The sequence below is a fragment of the Parasteatoda tepidariorum genome, chromosome 12, assembly GCF_982258835.1.
Source record: "Parasteatoda tepidariorum strain Cologne lab strain chromosome 12, Ptep-v5.0, whole genome shotgun sequence".
Classification (NCBI taxonomy): Eukaryota; Metazoa; Arthropoda; class Arachnida; order Araneae; family Theridiidae; genus Parasteatoda; species Parasteatoda tepidariorum.
Window position 1 is genome coordinate 7,930,666 of NC_141766.1, and position 24,167 is coordinate 7,954,832.

At 29.4% G+C, this 24,167-nt stretch overlaps 1 protein-coding gene across 8 annotated transcripts in view; it reads right to left on the reverse strand.

Annotated features, from left to right (window-relative positions):
- LOC107443783 (plexin-A2) overlaps positions 1 to 24,167 on the reverse strand; it is a 285,630-nt gene that overhangs the window by 149,689 nt on the left and 111,774 nt on the right. For all 8 annotated transcript variants that reach the window (XM_016057792.4, XM_016057758.4, XM_071188192.2 and 5 more), the window contains one exon: positions 7,032 to 8,227. In XM_016057792.4, coding sequence (XP_015913278.1) covers positions 7,032 to 8,180 — 1,149 coding nt within the window. In that variant the 5' untranslated portion in view covers positions 8,181 to 8,227. The remainder of the gene's footprint in view (positions 1 to 7,031; positions 8,228 to 24,167) is intronic.

The window sequence follows — 24,167 nt, forward strand, 5'->3', positions numbered from 1 at the left end:
CCAAATGTCTTACGCCAGATTCGATTGCTAATTTCGTTCTTTTAGGGGAATATTAAAACTAAAGGCAGATATTATTTATCATCAAGTAAGCTGAAACTGCCCAATTTATGAAACTAAGTATTCAAATTACAGTTTATATTGTACTAAGTTATAAGTTTTACATTTAAGGCTGTTCTTCAAAGAAAAAATTTTGCGAAATATATGCTACTTTCACAACTGTAGTAAGTTTACCACAGTTACTCATGATTGTTAAGTCAAGTTTAGCTCATCTTTAGCCAGCTTCTTCGACGTTTATAATGAAAATGGCGCAAAATGTCTATATGGAGGAACGCCAGTTTTGAAAAAATGAAAAATGTTTGTGGTCTAATTTTTTAATGTTTAAAAACTAACTCCAATGCTGTATTATCTGTGCTCATAAAAATTTGCAAAAAAATAAGAATAAAGCATAATTGATTTTGATGTTTTTCATCTAGGTGGGAAAATATCGCCAGATTTTTAAAAAAATATAATAACGTTTAGAATATTTAAGTTATTTGCCCGATCCAAAGCCCAGATGACACGATAAGATGTCAAATATAGTTTACGACCAGATGTCAAATATAGTTTAAAATTATAGTTTAGCTTCAAGTGTAAGACATTTAAATTGGGGCTTTTCTTATTTTCCTTGGCGAAAGATCTTCGAAAAACCATGTTAAGGAAATGTTTATAAGAAAAACGATTTACGATGGCGACATTTCAAGTTCTAAGTATTCAAGTTACAGTTTACCTAGCGCAATGTGGAAAATGTCACATTAATGTGCAAAGTATTCAATTTCCGATAACATTACACCTACTGGGGATTCACAATTTAAAGTACTAAATATTCTATTTTTAGTTCCAGGTACCAAGTGAATGGCTATTTAAAATGTAATTTTATTTATACGTAAACTTCCTTTACTGTAATTCAGAATTTTTTATGATGTTACTTCTAAAATAAAGCTTTCAAAGGCTCCTTTATTACCATATCCTTTATTACCATACTATTTAATACATTACACTAGAAAATAAAATTCTATACTAAATATATTACTTCGATTGTATACAAATTTCATTTAACTATCGAATTCCCTGGTTTGCATTATTCTAGCTTTGAGATGTACTTGAGCGGTACACATCCATTAAATTTAATTAAACCGCACGTTATCTGATGCAAATTGCCTGAAATGTCTGGAGAGGCATTATTTGCATTTTCTAATCTAAATCTTCACTGTCTAAGTTATTTATCACAAACTAACTTCCCGTCTGAAAAATTAAGTTTAAAGAAGGCTACATATACAAAAGATCCTTTACTTAAAAAGCACAATAAGGGCTACATTTAAATACTCTTCATTCAACATAAAAACTTATTTCAGTTTAAAGAAAAAAAGGCTAAGAAGCATAAAACGGGAATAAATATAAGGCACTAAATTCAACAAACCTTACGTTATTTTTTCAACTTTAGAAGTAAATACTTCTTATTCTATACCTCAACCCTTAATTATCCGCACAATGGAGTTTTATTATTTTTATTTATCTGGTTATTTTATTATTATTGTTGATATTTTTTTTTTGCTTCCGTCTCCGAACCTTTTCCTTTATTGCATTGCTTGTTAAGTTGCTTACACAAACAATGATGAATTTTGTGGAGTAACATTGGAAATAATAAAAAATACTATCGTAATTTTTTTACAAGCTTTAATTACATTATTTAGTGTCTACTCTAGTGATATACTTTGTGATTACACTGTCTTACAAATCGAAAAAATAATGTTTTTGTTTGAAAACTTGGAATTAACCAATAAGAAAAATTTATCTCGAATAATTTTTGCTCACAAAAGATCGGTTCATGCTTTAATGAAACTTGCAAGTCAGCTTTATTTAACTCAAGATTAATCTTAAAAGGCACCACTAATTGATTTTTCTATGAATCCTGCTGTGTTGTTTTTATAAATACTTAAACAGGGATTATTCCAGACTTTTGTAAAAGGTCCGGTTTTTGAGAATTTGTAAAAAATTCACTCAGAATTTTGTTCTACAATTACCATCAAGTTTTTTTTTGCTAGGGTCTTATTTTGGTAACAAGTTTTTTTTTTTGTTTTTTTTTTTGTTAAAGTCTTGCTTACGCCATTCGCAACATAACATCATAAACAAGAAACTATTTATAGAAGCGCATTATATTTTTTTTAAAAAGAAAATTCAAAATTTATCTCTTAATAGTTCGAAATTTCAACATCATTTTTCATTGCTTTAAGACATTGGAATAATCTACTTAGAAATACTTCATTGTTGCAAATATTTTTGAAAAATTTAAAATTAGGCTCACATTTTTTTATATTCTAATCGACCTATATAATCTAAGTTTTATACTTTCCATGTTTCGAAAGGTACTTAAATAGATCATTAGCTTATAGTTTCAAATTAAATAAAGATAAAGGTATTATAAAAAAAAATACGGACTATTCTGTAAAGATTAACTTCTTCCACGTTTGGCAAGAAAATTAAAATAAAAATTTACATTCCACCAAAAATCAATACTATTTATGCAAGCGCTAAAAAATACAGAAACAGTAATGTAAATCCTTCATAGTCATTAAGCGATCTCAAAACATATTTAAAAATAACAAAAAACAGCAAGTAAAAAAATTCGACTTCACAATATGGCAAGAACCATTTTTTTTAATGAGCGAAGAGACGCTGACGGTACATTCACTCATAAAAACCTGATTAAAAAAGAGAGAAAGAATATTTATTTAAAGTATAAAAGGCGGTTTAATTTTTTTTATGATAAACAAAAAAGATGATAGATGTGAGAAATGTAGAGATTCATAATATCTGAGTAAATAGAGTGTGTTGCAAAACAATTTATTAGAATTTTTTTTACCTCTCAACACTGATCTTTAAAAAGTATTTTTCCCTAGAATTTTCCCTTTATTCAACGTGATAAATGATTTGTCCTGTGATAGCAAATCAGATGATCGGAAGTGTGGGATAAACTGTAATCCGTAAAGACTACGTTATATTCAACCTGATAGATAGTAGTTATTTTTCAAAGTGCTCGCATTTTATATATTTAAATAATTATTCATGTGTTCTTTAAAAAAAATATTTGTCTGAAGCCATTATTTTTCCCTTTAACGTTTCAGTACGTATTTCAATGCATAAGAGGTATTTCAGACATTGAAAAATGAATGTTAAATAAGAAATTAGTTTTTAAGTTACATTAATTATATTTTCTAATATTAAATGTAGTGCTAATGTTAAGGAATAGCGAAGAGCATAATATCAATATTTTCAAACAATGCAAAAAAGATATTTTAAAAACTATAATCACTATTTATACGTTTCGCAATAAATATCGAAAGTACGATAATTATTAACAATGATAATATCGATGCAATTGTTGGGAATGACAAATATTGATTGCAATAATGTCGAGAGTTTTATGGAAAAAAATAAAATGGAGAGTATTATCTACAATAATTATCAAATACGATATTTTTGATGTGTGTTGATAACTTTATTTGTGTAACAAAAATATGGAACTACGAAAAAATAGTGTTTATTAGTTTAAATGAAGAAAAAAAATTGCTCTATATCGTCATTCTAATAATGTATCGTTTATTTTGATGATTCGAATGATATTGATTTCGAATCATTATTTCATTAAAATCATGCTGCTTTGAACACAATTGATTTTTTTTATTTTTATTTATTATTATTATTTTTTTTTGTGATAGCAAATCAGATGTTTGAAAGTATTGCTGTATTCCGTAAAGACTATGTTATGTTCGACCTGATCTATAGCAGTAATTTTTCTAAGTGCTCGCATTTTACATATTTAAATAATTATTCACGTGTTCTACAAAAAATAAATAAAAATCTAAAGCCAATATATCCCTTAATGTTTCAGTACATATCTCAATACAAAAAAAAAAAAAAAAAAAAAAAAAAAGCATTTCAGTTATTGAAAAATGATTGTAAAACTATGAATTATTTTTTCTAATCCTAAATATATATCTTATTAAGGCAAGGAATAAAGTTGAGTGCTCACCCAATATTTTAAAATATAATTTTTTAAATATTTTAATGTTAGAAAATACTTAAATATTTAAAAAAATATTCACGATATATCATGAGGATTATGCTTTGAAATGTATATAGAGTGCGCAAAAGCTACAAAGTGCGATATTATCGGTGTCATTATCGGACACGATAAATATTGATTACTATAATGTCGCGAATGTTAACGAAAAAGGGAAATTATTATCGAAAAAAAGTAATTAACTAAAGCGATATTATCATGAGTGTTGATGCATTTTACTTGCGCAAAAAAAAAAAAAAAAAAAAAAAAAAAATATGGACCAATGTAAAAATTGAATAAAAAGAAAAGATATATTAGGAAACATCAATATTTTCTAATGATAGATCGCTATATTAAAATTCCGATATCACCCAGTAGATAATTGATGGAGCTTGGGTTTATGTATTTATTTTAAGTCGTTAAATAGCGTAGAAACTAGATCAAGTACTGGATGATTCAAAAAAGCAACAATTATTTGCAGTGATGTTACTAAAAAAAAATTGGATCAAAGATAATTTTGAATATTACAAGCATTTGTTTCAAAGTTTGAGAAAAAAATATTCTGAAATAATAAAAAAAATTTATTCGACAATTGAATTTAAGGTGAAGAAAAAATATTTTTCAATAACTTTTGAAATTATTTAAATTATTAATAAATAAATTTTTATTATTTAAAAAAAATTACTATATTTTATTAAAAGTTTTTTAAATTTGGATTATTTCAAATTACATCAAATTCCTTCACTATGTCCTACGCAGTCTTAAATACTAAATTTTTAGTATTTGATTCACTAATAAACAACATAAACAATAGTGCTTAGATTATTTTTACTTTTAAGAAAATATCCAATTTTCTGAAAACTTCTAAAAATCAAAAATAATAACAAATTTCGCAAAATTTTGTTATATCCAGACAGTAACGGATTTAATATGATATTGTTTACTATATGAAACCTATGCAATTATATGTCATAAATTGTTTTTCTGAATAATCTGCTTTACAAATTGATTTACAAATTTGTTATGAAAATTTTGAAAGCAATAATTTCGATAGTAAACAGTAAAATCAGACATCAATGTCTGCTTTACAAATTAAGTAAAATTGTAGCTTTTATGAAACTTTTGAAAGCAATAAATTTCATAATATACATTTGACTCAGGCATCTTATTTTTGTCCCTTTAAATTCTGAAATTAATTACAACCCTACGAAAGCACTAATCTATATTGGTTTCTAATTACCAAACCAATATAAATAAATATTTTATAAGCAATTCACTTTCTTGCTAACGGTGAAGTATGTAAAGATAGTCTACTTTTTAATACGAAAATTAATTAATACACTCGTCAGTTTGATTAAAACCAGAGATAATAAAAAAATTTCTCCTTCAATCAACAAAAAAAAGAAGAAAAAAAAAAAAGAATCATTAAAACAAACACTCACAGGAAAGAAAAAAATTCGAAGATTGGTTTTTAGATGATATTCTGCTACACGCAAAGTTTTATTTCTTATAAAAAAGACACAACTGAATAGTTAAAGAAAGGTAAAGATAAGGGGAAAAAGTCAATAAAAAAATTCCCTTTGGACCTTTCTTTAATAAAAGCATTTTGCACTTATACTTCACCAAGAAGAACTTGCGTGCGAGCAACTTGGAGTTGCGTGGCTTTGCAACAAGAGCTCTAAAATAAAGAATTTTTTTTTCTTTAAATAAAAGGCAAGAGATAAATCGACATCTGCCATCGAAGTATTCAAAAAAATTTCACCTGTTCTTATTACCTTTTTCTTTAATGAAAATATTATTTTTGTTTTGCAAAGGTCAAAAAGAGACCGTTGAGGATATCGAAAGAAGAATATCGCGATAAATCATCAATATCGATGTATCACGATATTTTCTGTCTAAATTATATTCTTACATTTAATTATATTTCAATTACACAAATGAAACTTATCAGATCTAACGATAATACTAGCGATATTATCGAACTGGATACAGTCATCGAAAACGATCCTCATTGATAATGTCATGATAATCAATAATGCATATAATAATTATCGCTATGAATATTACTCTCGACATAATTGTATACGATATGTATTGTTTTCAATAGTTTCACAGGTATTATCGTTTTCGATATTTATTGTATGTTCGGCATTTATCGTCATACTCAATTCACGATAAATCACCCGAAAACATTTCAAAATATTGTTATCAAGATGACTTAAAATATCGATAATTCACTTCACTATACATCACTCTCAGCTTTAGTATCATGCAACTTACTTACATTCACAATAAATTTACGAAAGGATGATGACTTTATATAAAATATTTTCACTGTGCAATACGGTGTCATACCCTAGAAATGTTACTTATGTTATTCAATAATCAAAATACTATAACGAGCTAAGCGTAAACGTTATTACTAAGTCAACGTAACGAAATATAACTGCGTTGTCAACTATGTATGACGCAAACATAAAGGGAAGAAACATCGCTAAGGTGATTGTGGATTGGGACTCGTTATTGGCAAAGGAAAGTGGACAATACTCTGTGTCTGAGGAGAAAAGCTCAAATTTTTTTAAAACTGTTGAATTTTTGCAATGGATATTCGAAAGTAGCTTTAATAATTAATTGAGCAATGATAGTGCATACGCTAGCATCTTTCAAGTTCATCAGCGTTACCATCAATTCTCATAACTAATAAAGTAGTTGTGTGTTCCAAAAAAAATTAAGTAAACTTCCTCGAGCATTAAAATCTAAAAATGACCATAAACAAGGTGTAGAGTTAGGATTTTCCATTTCCATTTAAGTTGCATTTAAAATTGATTTTAATTTTGGGACTTTCACAGCAAAAATTGTCGATCCTTCTAATGTATATAAGGTAACATAAATGAATGTAAATAAAAATAAGTAAATAAATAGTCGTACTTACCGTTACCATGCAATTTTGGCTAGGATTGATGAAATCTAATCCTCTGTCACCAAATCCATTAAAGCAGTGTTGAATATTCTGTGTAAATTTGCGATGCACAGCAGAGAGAGCATAAACACATAAAGCAGAGTTAGGACTTGGTTTGTTGTAAATATCAGATTCATCTTTGGATTTGGCAAAAACAGCAAAAAGAACATCGTCTTGAGCTGCTATGCCTAAAGAGACTGCTAATTCAGAGCCAGGCCTACCCACATAAGCTGCCTGAGCTAAGTTATAATCAGTTCCATCAGGGGCTCGACACATAAGTGGTACTTCTGTATATGAATAGTAATGCACATCTTCATGACATATACGCACAAGCTTAGATATGAAAGGTTTCGGTGGATCCGTAAACTTCTTTTGAACGGTAACAAAATACGAAAAACCTTTCGAGCTGAAGCCATACACATATGTGATAGGATATATTTCTCTGGACATACTATTGACCATGACTTTGGTACCCGTAGTGACACCTGTATGAGCAATTGCAAACATATTATTCGGATCAAGACTTCTGCTGCTGACAGCAGGTACATCAGACCTATACGGTCCATTACCGGTATATGAAACACCGACATACAACACGTGCATTCGGGGTAAACTTTTAGGTCCTTGAGCTATGAAAGCTACTGTGGAAGCCGTGGAATTGTTGGCAACGACAGATTCATTAGCAGGTGTCACAAAATTCGTGACATCGTTGAGGTTATGCACTGTACATATACCCTGAAAAAGGCTACCACAAGCTATCAACCTACTTTGAGGATAGTCAATCACTAGAGCCTTATTGTGGTAATCAGTTGGTCTTTTTGCTTCGTTGGGGCATATTCTGGTAACTGGACATTTCGGACTATCTTCTTGTGGACCTATGACAGCAATAGCTTCCACTTTTAAATCCCTAGACAGTTGGTAGATCCTGTTTACCGCTCCAATATAAACTTTTTCTGTGTAGTCATGCACAGTCAAATGATTAAATTTTTCAGTCATTGGATCTTCAAATGCGGCAAAGTTCTCATCTTCCAAATCTTGTTGAGCCAACACAGTCGGTGGGACAAACAGGAAGAGCAATAGAAGTGGAGTTATGGCTAGTTTGATTCGCCGACGGATCTGCATCACGGCTACTTCAAGAGACTTCACAAAATTTTATAAAATTAGTTCTCCTGCAAAAAGAGTAACCAATTATTACTAGTTTAATGATATATAATAATTTGAAAACTAAACTAAAATCTTTAAAATAAAATAAGAAAAATAATAAAAATCACTAATTACAAACAAATTCATATTAATAAATTGGGTTAAACCAAGGATATAAAATTATTATTAACCATCAGCAAATGAGAAATTCACCCATCAAACGCAAATGAATACATGTTAATGAATTAGATCTAAAACTGAAAATAAAATTATATGTAACCACGAGCAAATGAATTCATTTTAATAAATTAGATCTAGACGTGCAAACAAAATTATGTCAAATCCATCAACAAATGAATTCATGTTAACTGATATCAAAAATAGGTTTTGATAGGTTATTTTAGATACAAAGAATCTGGATAGTTTAACACAATTTTGTGCTTTGCATTTTTCTATATTCTATAGCTTTAAAATGCTTAAAGAAATCTTAAGAAGAATGTGACGCAATTTTCGCCCCCATGTCTGTTGTTTTTATTCCTGACTTATTTTAGAAAATGTCACCACCTACGGAGTAAGTAATACTTTCTAAGACTAAATAAAATGAATCACTTCTTGGAGAATTACGCGCACTTAATTTAAGACACCATTTAGCAGTTACTTTTAAGTAATTTAAAAAAATGTAAGACAGAGTATAAATATTAAAAAGAGCTACTTCTATTAACGTTTACTCATTTTAATGATTTAATTTTGTTTTAAAAATTTTTTAAGTGATTCCCCATGGATTTTTTTCGTATTTGAATGCCATAAATAAATTTACTTTATAAAACAGCTATTTTTTATGAGATTTCTATGTTTTATTTCAGGTAAATTTGTAAAATGGTTGACATTTGCATTTTCAAAATTTCATGATGTTTTTCATAGAAATGACAAAATTATTTCCAATGTACCACACCTGAATATATTAGGTATAGAGAGTTGCAGATGTGTAACACTAAAATCTTATGTTTATAAACTACTAAAACTATATTTTTACAAGTTTATAAACATAAAACTAGCAAACACTAAAACAATGTTTATTTATTGTTGTTGAGGAAAATTAAAAATAAAAACATACTTAATTTATAAGATTTTATTACTTGCCGTAAATTATATTTAAACTTTTCTGAATCAATACGTAATATAAATAAATACAAAAAGCAAAATCAAGTACAGATATTAAAGTATCACATATTTTAGATAAGAGATAATTTAATCTTGCATGACAGCTGTAATTAAATAGAAGGATCTTTACTAACATTTAAGAGTGTGAATTGGATACAACTGATCCTTTATATGGATTTAAATCAGGATTAGAATTTATACCAGCCAATAATCTATAAGTAGTCTATCTAAAAGCAGAAAAGTGCAGGGAAATAGAGATAAGAACAACCAATAAAAATAGAAAAAGACAATCACTTGATAAAAGTCATAAAATTTGCTAATAAAATGAATTTCTTAACAGCTAGTAAAAGATAAATTTGTGATTAAACTGATTTGAAACTTAACCTAAAAGAGTGCGTCTATTAGTCTGAATTCTTCAAAAAGTCACGCTCGAATGGACGACAAACATTGAATAAGTATTAAAAGGGAAAAGGTTGCGGTTATTACTATAGGTTTGAAAAAGAGAGATTCGTCGTCAAAAGTTTATTCAACTGTTTCAGTTTACTTGTAGTTTAAAACTACTGCCCAATTTGCACTTTGCTTTTTCATATTTCTATCTGGAAATCTCGAAATACATTTACAAATTGAAATATATAATTAATTAAATCTTCTAAGCCCGCATGAAAATCTTTTTGAAATCGGTCGTAAATTTTATTCGATTACCACTTATCGTATTTGAAGCAGAATAAAATAAAGAATTTAGATAAGTATTTGTTGTAAGAGCGGGAGTTCGGTTTTTCCTTAGTCACGGATCTATTTTTCTGAAATGAAGGAAATTAATTGCCGTAGTTTTTGCATAAATACCAAAACGTAATATTTAATTGCTGGTTCACGAACTAGATTTTTTCACCATATACAATCGCAATCAAATGAGACAATCGCAAATAAAAAATAATCTCCAATTTGGCAAGATTTTTCCGCCTCGATCAAAATTATCGAATTGAATGAATAAATAATATTTAATTTTCCCACATTTTTTATGAGCCCAGATATTGGAAAAACTTTTTCAATTTAAACACTTAAAACTGAGATTAAAAACGCCTTTCTTTTACACAATACAGTGGCTTTAGAGAGCACTGGCTAAATATTAGGTAAACTTGATTTAACAGTTATGAATAACAGTTGAAAATTCACAACAATTATGCAAATAGCATATTATTCACAAAAAACCTTATATTTCAAGCAATTGTGAAGCCTTCGGAAAACAGCGTTAATTGAATAATAGTCTAAAAAAAACCAACCACGCTGTATCAGAAATGAAAAGTCTTTTAAAAGATGCTTTTAAGGTGAGTTAACAGAAGTCATTTAGAAATCTTTCAGGTAGGTCAGACTCATCTACCAGCAGCAAACACATCTGAAGATCCCTTTCTAAAAGCTTTTATTTAGATAAGAAGCGGCACAGACATTTCTTCAAAGCATCATGATGACAGTGATGAACAGTTAATGGAAAAACAGTAGAAAACCCTCTTCCTACAAGAACATTCAAGCCAGCTTCTGAAGAATAATTTTAGAGGGTACAGAGAACTCGACGGGAGGTCTTTCTTCAATGTCTTTTCATTTGAAATGAGTCTCTAGAGTCAATGGTGGTCCTATTCCTACTGAAACCACATGGTGTTTCATGGGGAAAAAATGAAAAAGAAAAAAATATACTCAGCACGAGGCTTTTCCGGAATGAGAAATCTAGAAGAAGGCATCAGATAGTTGTATGTTTAAAAGAGGTGTGTCCAGAGGTATTTTAATTTAGTTGATTTGATTGCAAAATACCTTGCAAGTTACTTTATTTGCACCCGTCTCACAAGGTGATATTGAAAGCTTGGGGTACTTTTAAGAACAATAAGAAATCATTAGTTATTGTATCCATTGTTTGAAAAATCTAATATTGTAATCTAAATTCGTAATTTCAATATTTTCCTTTATAATTGGAGATAAATTTTATACATCGTGTTAACATTTAATAGAATTTCAAGGTTAAAGTCAAGTTTTATTCTAAAAAATATTGATTTATTTTTTTGACTGACTGATTAGATCAAATCAGAGTTGATTTAATGAACTCATTTAAAATATGGTTGTCAAGACAAAAAAATACATTTATTTTATTTTTTCACTTTTTATGCTACTTTTCGTTTCCTAAATTCCGGATCCCAAAAATTGGCACTAGCACCTAAGTAAGCACTATGAATATTTCCAATAATAAACAGGAAAGAAACAATTTCAGATAATTGCACATCAACTCTCTTAGTTTCTGGGCCATATTTACCAATCACTAAATTGGCAATGACATTATTACCAGTATATTTGCAAACATTTTCTACGGGTACTTTCAACTATTTTCACTGTAATATTCGCAATTCCCGATTATTGGCATCATATCCATATTTCCTATTTTCTTTATAAGCAAATTTAATAATCCCTTATTGTAGAGAAGCATTATGACCACCTTTAACCACTGCCAGCTGGATGTAAGTCTTACCCTAACTTTCTTGAATATTTTGATTTACAGATTTCGACTTAAGTCTATCACTGATGTCAAAAGCTTTGTTTCGTACTGTTCAAAAATAATATACCCATTAAAAGAAATAAATGTATAAATATTTTTTTAAAAATTTTCCTATGATAGTGTAAAAAATAAATAACTTTTAACATATTCACTTTTAACTAAGAAACCTAAACCCTTAATATTTAATACACTATATTAAAACTCTAATAAACGAACCTGATCCAAAATTCAAAAAGGCTAAACTAAAATCAAATCTGCTCTCCACTGAAACTAATGATTGCAAATCAGGTCTTCAAAATGTAAAATTGTAGAACGCGACTTGGAAGAAGTCATATCACAAAATACTATCTGATTACCATTTTATTCTTTGTAATTAGGGAATGAATAAATTCTGATCTCAATATCGTTTCCAAATAGCCTTAGTTTTGTGAGGAAATATCATTTCTTGTTATTCAATATGTTGCTTTCAGAAGAAATAGTATTACAGTTTCATGAAGCAAATCAAAACAAGTTGGTCGCTTTCCCTCGATGAATATCTTCCATCGTTTATTGTTATGAAATATTATGCTACTTGGAAAGTTTCGAATAACGTGATGTTTCGTAAATGAATATTTCCATGTCGGTCTTCAGTAACTACAACAAACAAAATAAAGAGTTGCGACAATTTCTGTTCAGCGTTAAAACAAATACATACATAAATATTTATTTAGTTGTCTTAAGATGATGAAAAAATAAATAACTTTTAACATATTTACTTTTAACTAAGAGAGCTAGACCATTAACAATTTATATATTACATTAAAACCCTGATAAACAAACATGATCCAAAACTGAAGAAAGCCCGAAAACTAGTCTAAAATCACATCTTCGCTCTATTGAAACTAATTATTGCAAAGCAGTCTTCAAAATCTAAAATTGTAGAACGAGACTTTGTCGAAGTTTTATCACAAAATACAGCCTGATTACCATTTTATTCTTTGTAATTAGGGTATGAAGTTAAATTCTGATCGCAATATCGTTTCCAAATAGCATTAGTCAAGTAAGGAAATATCATTTCTTGTTATTCAATATGTTGCTTTCTGAAGGAATAGCATTACGGTTTCATGAAGCAAATCAAAACAAGTTGGTCGCGTTCCCTCGATGAATATCTCCCATCGTTTATTATTTTGAAATATTATGCTACTTGGAAAGTTTCGAATAACTTGATGTTTCGTAAGAGGATATTTCCATGTCGGTCTTCCAGAAACTACGACAAACGAAATAAAGAGTTGAGACCATTTTCGTTCTGCGGAAATGTTTGACTCTAAAATCTTTTCGATGTGCGAAAGGAAGATGGAATATTTGCTCGAATTGAAATGCAAATGTTGGGAGCTCAAGAGCAAAGTGCGGGCTTTACTGGGGTAATAACTTTTAATAAGTTGATTCCAAGTCAGAAACCGAAAGTATACTATCGCTTGTTAATTCAGAAGACGCAAGAGAATTAAAAGAACCAGAGAATATTCGAGTAAGTGAAGTATTTTTCGGAATAAATTTAGTTTAGGAATAAATTTATGAAATGAGACTAAGGATAGATTTGAGGTTATGAAATAAAAGTTATTATTTTATTTTATAACCGTCGTTGAACAGTCGACCCAATTTTGGGTTTAGGACTACTAATTTTTAACTCCGTAGCTTTGTAATTTTGCACACAATTCAGAAGATAAGACAACTCCAGGATCAAGTCGTGGAGGACTTTTTGATGGAACTAACCCGCATTTGCGTTACATGTATAGGAAAACCACGAAAACCTCACAAGGTTAGTCTGAAGGCAAGGGGACTCTAACCCATGATCCGTCTGCCATTGAGGATATTTTCCGTCAGCACTGTGGTCGTTGCGAGCCGGATGCGGAATTCGTATCGACCAGCCATCGTTGGGATTCGAACCCGGTTCACTTCATTGGAAGGCGGAAGATCTATCACCTGAACCACCAAGGTTCAACTAAAAGTTAAGTAAAATTAAGGCTTATGGTAAATAATCAGTAGTTAATCGTGTTTAAGTACTGTACACATAGCAAAAATGTACTGCACTCATTCATAGTATTAAGGGGAAAAATTTGAGAGATTTAGCATAGTTCTCACTGTGCAATAACTACAGAACAATCTCGATTTTCTACAGAGCTCGCGTAAAAATGTCGCTTAAAAGTGTTAAATCTCACGAAAATTTTGGAAATGTCGATATATTTTTTTATTATTATTAGAAAAATATGACTACAGTAAAAAATATTATTTCTGTCAAAGAAAAAGATTTAGTTTTTGGAATAGCATATTGGAGTCATAAAATTTTTTAAGTCCCTATTAAACGTTTCACAGTTATTCGACTGATATTTTGGTATCAGCAAAAATCACTTATCGGCTTTAAGTAAGTTTCACTAGCTATCCACTTCAGTATTCTTTATTTGGCAATGGCAAAATGATCACCAATATAGGTCGAAGCATAAGATCAAAACTTTAATAGCCTATCTTTAAGGAAATTAAGAGAATTGATGGAACTAGAATCTGCTAATTAGAAATATATTTTGGCAACATCAGTAACAATGCATAGTTCAAAATAGTTAAGCTAATGAAAATAGGGGAAAAAATCACCTACAAATATATTTTTTAAATAGCAAACTCCTTTTGGTTTTATTTAAACTTTTAAGCCCCTATTAAACGTTATTCGACCAATAATTTTTATTTATACAACTACCACTTATTGCCCATGGTAAGTCTCATTAACCATCCAATTCAATATTCTAGACTTTTGAATTCTTATCAAACATTTCAGAGCTATTGGACAGATACTTTGGTTTCCATAACAACCACTTAACGCCTTTGAATAAATCTCACTAACCATCCAATTCAATATTCTTTATAGTATAGGCAAAACAATCACCAACACACATCAAAGCATGAAATCCACACTTTAGTGACCTGTTTCTAAGGAAATTGAAAGAATTGATGAAACTAACATGTGTTCATAACACAGGTACGTTCACAAACTCAATATCAAGGGATATAGTAAAATAGTTAAATTAATGAAAATAGCGAAAAAATGGCCTATAAATATTTTCCATTTAGCAATTTCTCATCAATTTATTTAAATTTTTAAGTTCAATTTAAACGTTTTATATCTATTCGACTGGTTTCCACAACTACCACTTATCGCCTTTGACTAAGTCTCAGTAACCATCCAATTCAATATTCTAGACTAGATAATAGCGAAACGATCACCAACACAAATCAAAGCATAACGTAAACAAGAACGACACTTTAGTGGCCTCTCTCCAAGGAAATTGAGAGAATTCATGGAACTAGTATCTGTTCATTAGAAAGATACCATGACAGTTGCAGTACTATTCCTTCCGTGTCTTTGTAGTTAATGAGAAGAATGTTTTCAATTCTTATTCGGTGGGGGGATGGACCTAGTTACAAATTCGGTCTTGAAATCAACCTCCCTTAACGATAAGCGATGACAACATTAAATGTGATAAAAGTTGTAGGAATGAAACGAGAAAAACATTTGTTGGAACGGTGAGGAAGGAATAAGATAGTCGTTGTGTAGCAGGTGAAGCTATTTGCAATCGAATGGCACCGTTTTCGTAATTAAGGACACAATTTATGGGGCGCATTGAAAGTGTAAATGTGATACTAGGAGACAATGACTTCGGGTGTGGCGAAAATTTAATGTCTTTAATGATGACTTTCAAACAGAAATAATGGTAGAATTTTTTAAAATACGTAAGTGATTAGTAAAATTGGTAAAATATAATTTCATGGCTATCACTATTTTTATATTAACATGTAAGAAAAATAATAATAGTAAAATTTCATTAACGAGTTACAAATAAGGGCTAGAATAATACTATTGATATTTTATATTTATACCCAGAATATTTTTATTTACAAACAAAAATTTTTGAAATATTAATAAATATCCTGTTTATAAATATGTATGATATAAATATCGATTAATTTGTTCTCGAATTGAAAATGCAATACAGGCGGGGTTATTTCCCTGATATACACACTGCAAAATATTTTGGATAAAATTAAGGAAAAGAGTACCATAATTTTACGTTCACAATAAGTAGAATCCATTTTTATCATAAAACATTATACCGTAATTTTACAGTAATATTACTTTAAATAGAGTAATTTTACAGTAACTATTATAGTAAAAATTACGGTATATCAGATTTTTTTGTTCCGTAACATGATTCGATAAAACTGGATTTTACGATACAAAGTACCGGCACTCTGAGTATTGATACTTTTTACCGTAATTTTTCTGCAGAGCAATGCAGTGTAGCACTATAAGTTGGCGGAGTATTTTTAATTTTAATAAATTAGCTATCAATTCATATTAAACAAATGAAAAGTATTGTAATTAATCTTTAACTTTATCTCCAGATTTTCGGCCATAAATATAAAAGATTTTTACTTTTTATTTATTTTTACTGTCATTATTATTTTTTTACCATAAAATTTTTCATTTTTAGACACCAGAACCCATTTTTATGCAAATGGTACTTATTTTATGTATTAAAATTAGGTACAAATGATATATATAATCAGAAACGTTGAGTATGGTAACAAATGGTTTCCTATTTGGGTATAAATGGTAAGATAGATAAGTTTAATATCACTGCCTCCCTGAGTACTGATGATTTCCTTGATGATTACAAAGAAAAAATAATTAAAGCTTAAGTAACTATTTAAAGTAGTATTGGGTGAACTATATTTCATTAGGACATTTGGATATCAAATTATTTATTCTGTTCAGATGAATTTTTGAAATTTTATACAAAAAAAGCAGAATCTTAAATTTAAAACTGATGGAATATTGATTACTTTAATTCATAAAGGATTGGTGAATCTTGATTACTTTAATTTATATAAGCAAAATCGATGAAGTTTTTTTAGAAAAAATCTAGTCTTAAGGAAACAGGGAAGTACCTAACATAAGCGGATGACATTGCAAAAACGACCAATCATTTGTGAGGTACTTTGAAACTTTATTCTTCTAATATTTTGAACTCTTGGATATCAAGTTGTTAATTCTGCTCACGCGGATTTTCGAAAATTTAGATAAAAGAGCATAATTTCAAATTTAAAACTGATGGAATATTGATAACTTTAATTTATATAGGTAAGAGAAATCGGTGAAGATGTGCTGAAAAATCTAGTCTCAAGGAAGTATAAGTTGATGCCATTACAAAAATTGACCAATCATCTGTGAGGTACTTTGAAATTCCATTCCTCTAATATTTTTTAATTCTTAGATATCAAGCAAGCTGTTTATTCTGCTCCCATTTTGAAAATTGAGACAAAAGAGCAGAATCTTAAATTTAAAATTGATGGAATATTGATTACTTTAATTCATATATGTTCTCAAAGTCGATGAAGATGTGCTGTAAATTTAGTCTTCAGCGAGGAAGGAAGTACTAAATAAATGCAAGAATAACGGGATGGACAGTAATATAAGAAAATGTCATTACAAAAATGACTCATCATTTGGGAAGCACTTTGAAAATTAATTTTTCTAATATTTTAAATTCTTGGATATCAAGTTGTTAATTCTGCTCACATGGATTTTCGAAAAGTTAGATCAAGGACAGAACCTTAAATTTAAAATTGATGGAATATTAGTTACGCTAATTTATATAGGTAAACAAAATCGATGAAGATGTGCTGAAATATCTAGTCTCAAGGAAGTACTGAATATAAGCTGATGCTATTACAAAAATCGACCAATCATCTGTGCGGTACTTTGGAATTCTATTCATCTAATATTTTTAATCCTTAGATATCAAGCAAGCTGTTTATTCTGCTCACATGGATTTTTGAAAATGGAGACAAAAGAGCAGAATCTTAAATTTAAAATTGATGGAATATTGATTACTTTAATTCATATATGTTCTCAAAGTCGATGAAGATGTGCTGTAAATTTAGTCTTTAGCGAGGCAGGAAATGCTAAATAAATGCAAGACTAAAGGAATGGCCAGTAATATAAGCAAATGTCATTGCAAAAATGACCCATCATTTGGGAAGTACTTTGAAAATTAATTCTTCTAATATTTTGAATTCTTGGATATCAAGTTGTTAATTCTGCTCACATGGATTTTCGAAAATTTAGACAAAGAACAGAACCTTAAATTTAAAATTGATGGAATATTAGTTACGCTAATTTATATAGGTAAGCAAAATCGATGAAGGTGTGCTGAAAAATCTAGTCTCAAGGAAGTGCCTAATATAAGCGGATGTCATTACAAAAACGACCAATCCTTTGTGAGGTACTTTCAAATTCTAACAACGTTCTACAAGAGCGGACGGAAGATTAAGGGCCTTAATAGGTAAATGAACGAAAATCTGCGGTTACGTTAATTGCGTGCAAGAATACACCCCTATAAAATTATTCAGCCGGCCTGAATTTATGGCTCTGAATCAACCTCTTAATCAATTCGTTCAGGTGAGGAGATTATACACATTGTTTTATGATATATTCTGGAGGGAAAAGAAAAATGTCTTTTAAAGCAATGATTAATTTGGAGCGTCTTAATCCTGAAGCAGTAATTGTGGAAACAATATGGTATAAAATGAAATGTTATGGTAAAAATGGGTGAAATAACTAACACATCATATAAATGAGATTTTGCTTTACGGCTTCTTTTTCTCTTTCGCTATAATCTGTCGCTTGAGGTATATTATAGCATGCTTAGAATATATTAAATAAAATGGTACAATTAACTTCTTCAAAATGAACTTGCAGTATTATTTTTTCGCCTAATTCAACCAGTTAATTTTACTAGGAAAATTATTCTGGTAAAATTACCACACTATATAAAAAAAGAATTTGGTTGAAAAAAAAACAACATGATTCTGGTTAATAAAGGATATATGGTATTTAAACCAATCATTTGGTAATTTTTTCGTTCGTACGATACCGGAAATTATAGCTTTTAATATTATAATTCTTATAACTCGGATTTAGTAAAAAATACAAAAATGAGAAGAAAATCCAACGGAATAAAATGGTTTAGTTGTCATACTTTATAACATCATGATAAAATTACCAAGTTGTACCACATTTACCGAATTGTATCCCATATTGCCAATTTTAACAAAATCATTACCAAAGTGCAGCGGTAAAAATTACCGAGCTTTTTGGTGTTCCCATAGAGCGAAAAGAAGTAAATTCTATATTCTGATAGTTTTGACCATGTTTTTTTCTCTCAGTGTAGATACATTTACAATAACAACATTATTTTAAAAAGTTTCATAGTTAGTTTTATAAATAATCATAATCAAAGTTAGTTTTCAAAAATATTCGAGCTGTGAGACAATTACTCTGTTGAGACAGAAATCCAACACAACTCGTGGCTGTCAGATTTCAAAAAGAGAATTAAGAAAACCTTTCAGAGGAAAAAAAAACTAATTAGTATGGTTTTCAGCGATTAGCAACACAAATACAAACAAATAAAAAATATTTAGGAAGTTGTTTTTACTTCATTTTAATCTCGATGATTTTTGGGAGAAGGCTTAAAAGTTCGAGTATCTTTCAAAACAATAGAATAAGCTTGGTATTTATGGCTTATTATACAAGGATTAATTTAATTGTGCTAAGTTTAAATAAGTGCTATCAAACTAATCCGTACTTGCAATTTAAATATGTATTATGCTAAATTATTTGCATTAACTAAAGATGTTATATGATAATAAGTAATTTTTTTAATAAGTATCATGACTAAAACTATTAACTCGATTTATTAAATTACCTAAAACAAAATATTTTTAAGTATTTGAACTACCAATATCTACTATTGCATTAAGTTAACCAGAATCTAAAATCCAGTAGTTAATGTTGCCTTCATACACAATAACACATGATAGCTAATTTTTGCCATTAACGAATTTCTTCCTTACTAGGTTTTGAATACTTTTCATTACATACAGTAAGAGGAGTGTAAGAGATTATTTAGTATAAGTATTAAGTAATATAAACATACGGTATTACAGTAACTTATTATAAATATTAGAAACCTAATGAAGAGAAAAACTGAAAATAACGAGAGCTAGAGGCAATGTCGTCTTGCCTAGGACGAGGGATGTGTAAGTATGTGTTTCGTTGACAATTTCGTGTTCTAAGCTTGTTGTAGGACAGGCTAGAGTGCCTGTATTGAAAAGAGTGATGACAATATCTAAGAGCGCATGCGCTGCCGTCAGATTTTTGTCCAAGGGGGTTGCCAGATGATACACCGAAATTGGCGCCACTCGCTCATTTGGTGTTATTCTGAAGGTTCTGTTATTCTAAGAGTATATACTAAAGTATCAATAATATAAACTTTAAGATTGGAAAGCACATGATATTACAGATTTTTTAAGAAACATTGTCTAGCATCTGAAATTGTTAAAAAATTAACGTCAATGAAAAAAAAAAAAGACTAATGAAAAGACTTCAGCTTTTAATAAATGCCTTAAATAAAATATAAAAATTAATAATGATTATGCCATTTATTTCAGAAATAATAATTAATAATGCAAATTATATAATTTATTATTATTTATTACTTTTTCAGGAAAAAATTATCGCATATTCACCTGAAAAGGTATTGTTTATTTCAACAAATTGTAAACAAAAATTTCCATAATTAGTTGAAATTTAAAACAAACTAGCATTTTATACAGTTGGTAACGAAAAGTAAACAAATGCTACTTTGTAACGCGCATTGTAACATTGTAACGCGAACATTGTAACGCGCCAACATGTCAAAGTAATATCGCCAAACTCTGCACTTCTGAAGTTTTGATAAAAAGATGCTCAAATCTTAAAATTTATAAGTAATTTAGATAGAAATTATGTGCATTAAAAGTAAATACATTTATTCTTATCTAACCATTAGTTATTTCATCACCTTGTTCTCTTTACAATGAGATAAACATAACTTTATATGCACGCAAGTCAGTGATAATAAGGATAAATTCTAATAACTAACAACTATCCTAATTTTCAGCCATAATTTTAACATTTACTGTAACTGTGAAGTTTCTTATTGAAAAAAAGTAAGTAATGAACTTATTACATGCATTTATTAATACAGAACATAATTTTTTTGAGTCAGATAATTTTCGCTCCGTGTAATTCCAATGGCGAATTTTCCACTCTCGCCTCCGGCGGTAAAGTTTTTCTGTCCACCAATCAGGAATCGTTTCTCCCTTGTCCACTCTCTTTTACTCTAGGCTCTCTAGGACAGGCAAGTCCTAGGAAGGCCAAAATTAGTACCATGGATGACGTAATGGATCAAATAGAATTAAAAAAAAAAGAGGGAAGAGACTAAAACCTTACACATTTAAACGCAGATGTAAGATATCAAGCATAATATAGATACAAAATGTAGATATCTTTTAAGTGAATGCAAAATAACTAGTAGTTACTAGTATGCAATAGCTTGAATAATGAAAGAGAAATTATAGAGGTTGTGAATAAAAGATATTTCTGAAATGAAAAACTAAGATTTTAATATTAAAAAAGAAAAAAAAAATAAGTGAGAAATTTGTTTTTAATTAAATATTTTTGATTTGATTTTTGAAATTTAGTTAATTTATATAATTTTTCAAAATTAATATGACAAAATTAGTGTGCATAAAATAAATGAATAATTAATAATCCTTTTAACTGATTTTCCAAATTTTTTTTTTCGCTGTTGACAGTTTACTTGTCTTTGTCGGCGAACAATATTTGACATACCTAAATAATGGTATTTATACTGTATATTATTAAAACAACTGAAGTATATACTAATATAATTTCATAACATTATAGGGAATGTAAAATGCTTCTAGAGAAAAAAAGTTAATACTTTTCTTACTAACAAATGATCCACATTTTTAAAAAACAAATAGTGATTATGTATGCGATCTGCCACTTGGCTGACGTGAATACTGTTGTCAGGATAAATGATATATCCCGTATCAGACATTGTTTTCCCCAATTTACATCCACACAGCTCAGAACACGTTTAACTCCGCTTAGATATTGTTACAATTGTTGAGAGACATTTGCAATTTAAAATACAAATATTGCAATTGAAATTTGGAATACAAATATTGCAGTTGCATAGATACTGTAGCAATTATTGAGACATATTTGTAATTTAAAATACAAATACTGAATATGTAAACGATCTCCCACTTGACTGACGTGAATACTGATGTCAGGTTTAATGATATATCGCGTTACCTAGTATCAGACATCGTTTGACCCCACTTTACATTAACACACCTCAGAACAACTAGTTCACGTATAAGTCCGCTTAGATACTGTAGCAATTGTTGAGATTGTCATTCATCAACTAGAAGATGATGAATCTTGGGGGTCGAAATATGTTCTCGCAGGTACGTCGGAAGCGGGGTGGTTGAAGATTGCGTGGGAGTGCTTTGCCATCACCGGCAGTCATTAACGCTACACGCACTCTACCCACCCCAGCTTTGAATTGTGTGCCATCATGGTTTTCGGTTGTCCAAGTCAGCCGATCCCCTAGTGGGTCATTAACAGAACTGCAGAATCACGTGGGGGCTGCAGCGTCACTCAAGAGGGATCCCAGGAGAATGGATGCCAAGAGGACTTCCAAAATCCCAAGTTAATTTTTCTTCGGATGCATTGCCCTGATGTTGCTACGAAAATCAATTTGTGCCTGATGTAAACTCGCAGAGCTCCAGAGAACTCTTTAGAGCTCCAAATCTGATTTGCAAAAGATATAAACGGTTTTGTAATTTATATGCATTCAAAACTGTTTCATAAGCAATATTTTTACATTACGTTTTAAGGCAAGCTGTAAAATGCAATTTAAACAGAGCAAGCGTATTAGTTGCCTTAAAATACAAAATAATTTAAAGAAAATGTTTAGATATATACTGTAAACAAAAGTCAAGTTTATTTGTATACCTTTCATTAATTGATAAAGTGTGCTTATTGGCTTAAAAACATTTACTTTTAAACACGGTAAATAATTCTGGATCAAATTACGGCGTAAATTACCAGCATTTTGGGTGCATCACCGGTAAAATCCCTTTTACCGTCAAGTATCATATCATAATTTTTACAAAAATATTTATTTAATAGAAGTCATTCAGTGATTTTCCTGTAATTATTACTGTGAAAATTACGGTACTATATCAGATTTTTTGTTCCGTAACATATTCCGGTAAAAATGGATTTAAGAGTAAAAAGCACCTTCACCCTTAGTGCCAGTACTTTTTACAATAATTTAATCCGGAATTTCTTACACTGTATGAATTTTTAAAATAATCTGTTATTTAGGTCTAGAAATTTTGGTACATTCATTTTTATTGTTCAGAAATTACTAACTTCCAATAAACTGAACTCTTAAATGAACTTTTGCTTGTAATTTTAAAAGCTAATTTTGTAATTTTTACTTAAATAATGATAAGTAATCTATATTATATGATAGGTAATTTTTGAAAGGTTTCTTTTCATTTATTTTTCCATATTTCTGATGATGAAAAAGGTGGAATTTAGAATGGGTTTGAATCTTGTGAAGTTCAAACTCATTCTAAAGGGCCACCAAGAATTCATTTCTCAATGAAAATTTCTAGCAATTTAAGTGATGTACGTTTGAAATACTTCATAAACTGTTAGAAATAAATTCTTTATCTAAACGTTTAAAACAGTTAGAAACAACTGTTAATTTTCCCTTCAAATATTTAACTTAAATGTCAAAAAATTAGCTAAAAAATAAGAATATTTTTCAAGAAGCAAGGGAATAATTCATTTGACTTCTACTATTTTCATAAAATATAAACTACTTTTAACTAAAGAGAAATGGGAACAATACTCCATTTAAATTCCCTTTCCAAAAACGAACGATAAATTATTGTCTAGTACTACCATTTTCGGTACCGTATTTCCTTTGAGAAAAGAACTCCAAATACATTCCTGCAAAACCTATAACTACTAACCACATTTTTATTAAGATTATCACTTTAAAATGCATAGCTCCATCCGTATTATTTGCCATAAATAAATAGACTATGAAACTAATCATCTAAGCCAAAGCAACAAAGACTAAAACAAGGCGTAGTAGGCGTTAAAGTAGTAGAAATTGACGGGTCACGTGGGGGCACTTTCCAATAATAATGACTTCTTTCTCGACTTGCAAGGTGATGAAGGTTAGGAGGACAACAAAAAGGATCAGAATCGAGCCAGCAAGAAAATTTTTATGACTCTCCAGAGG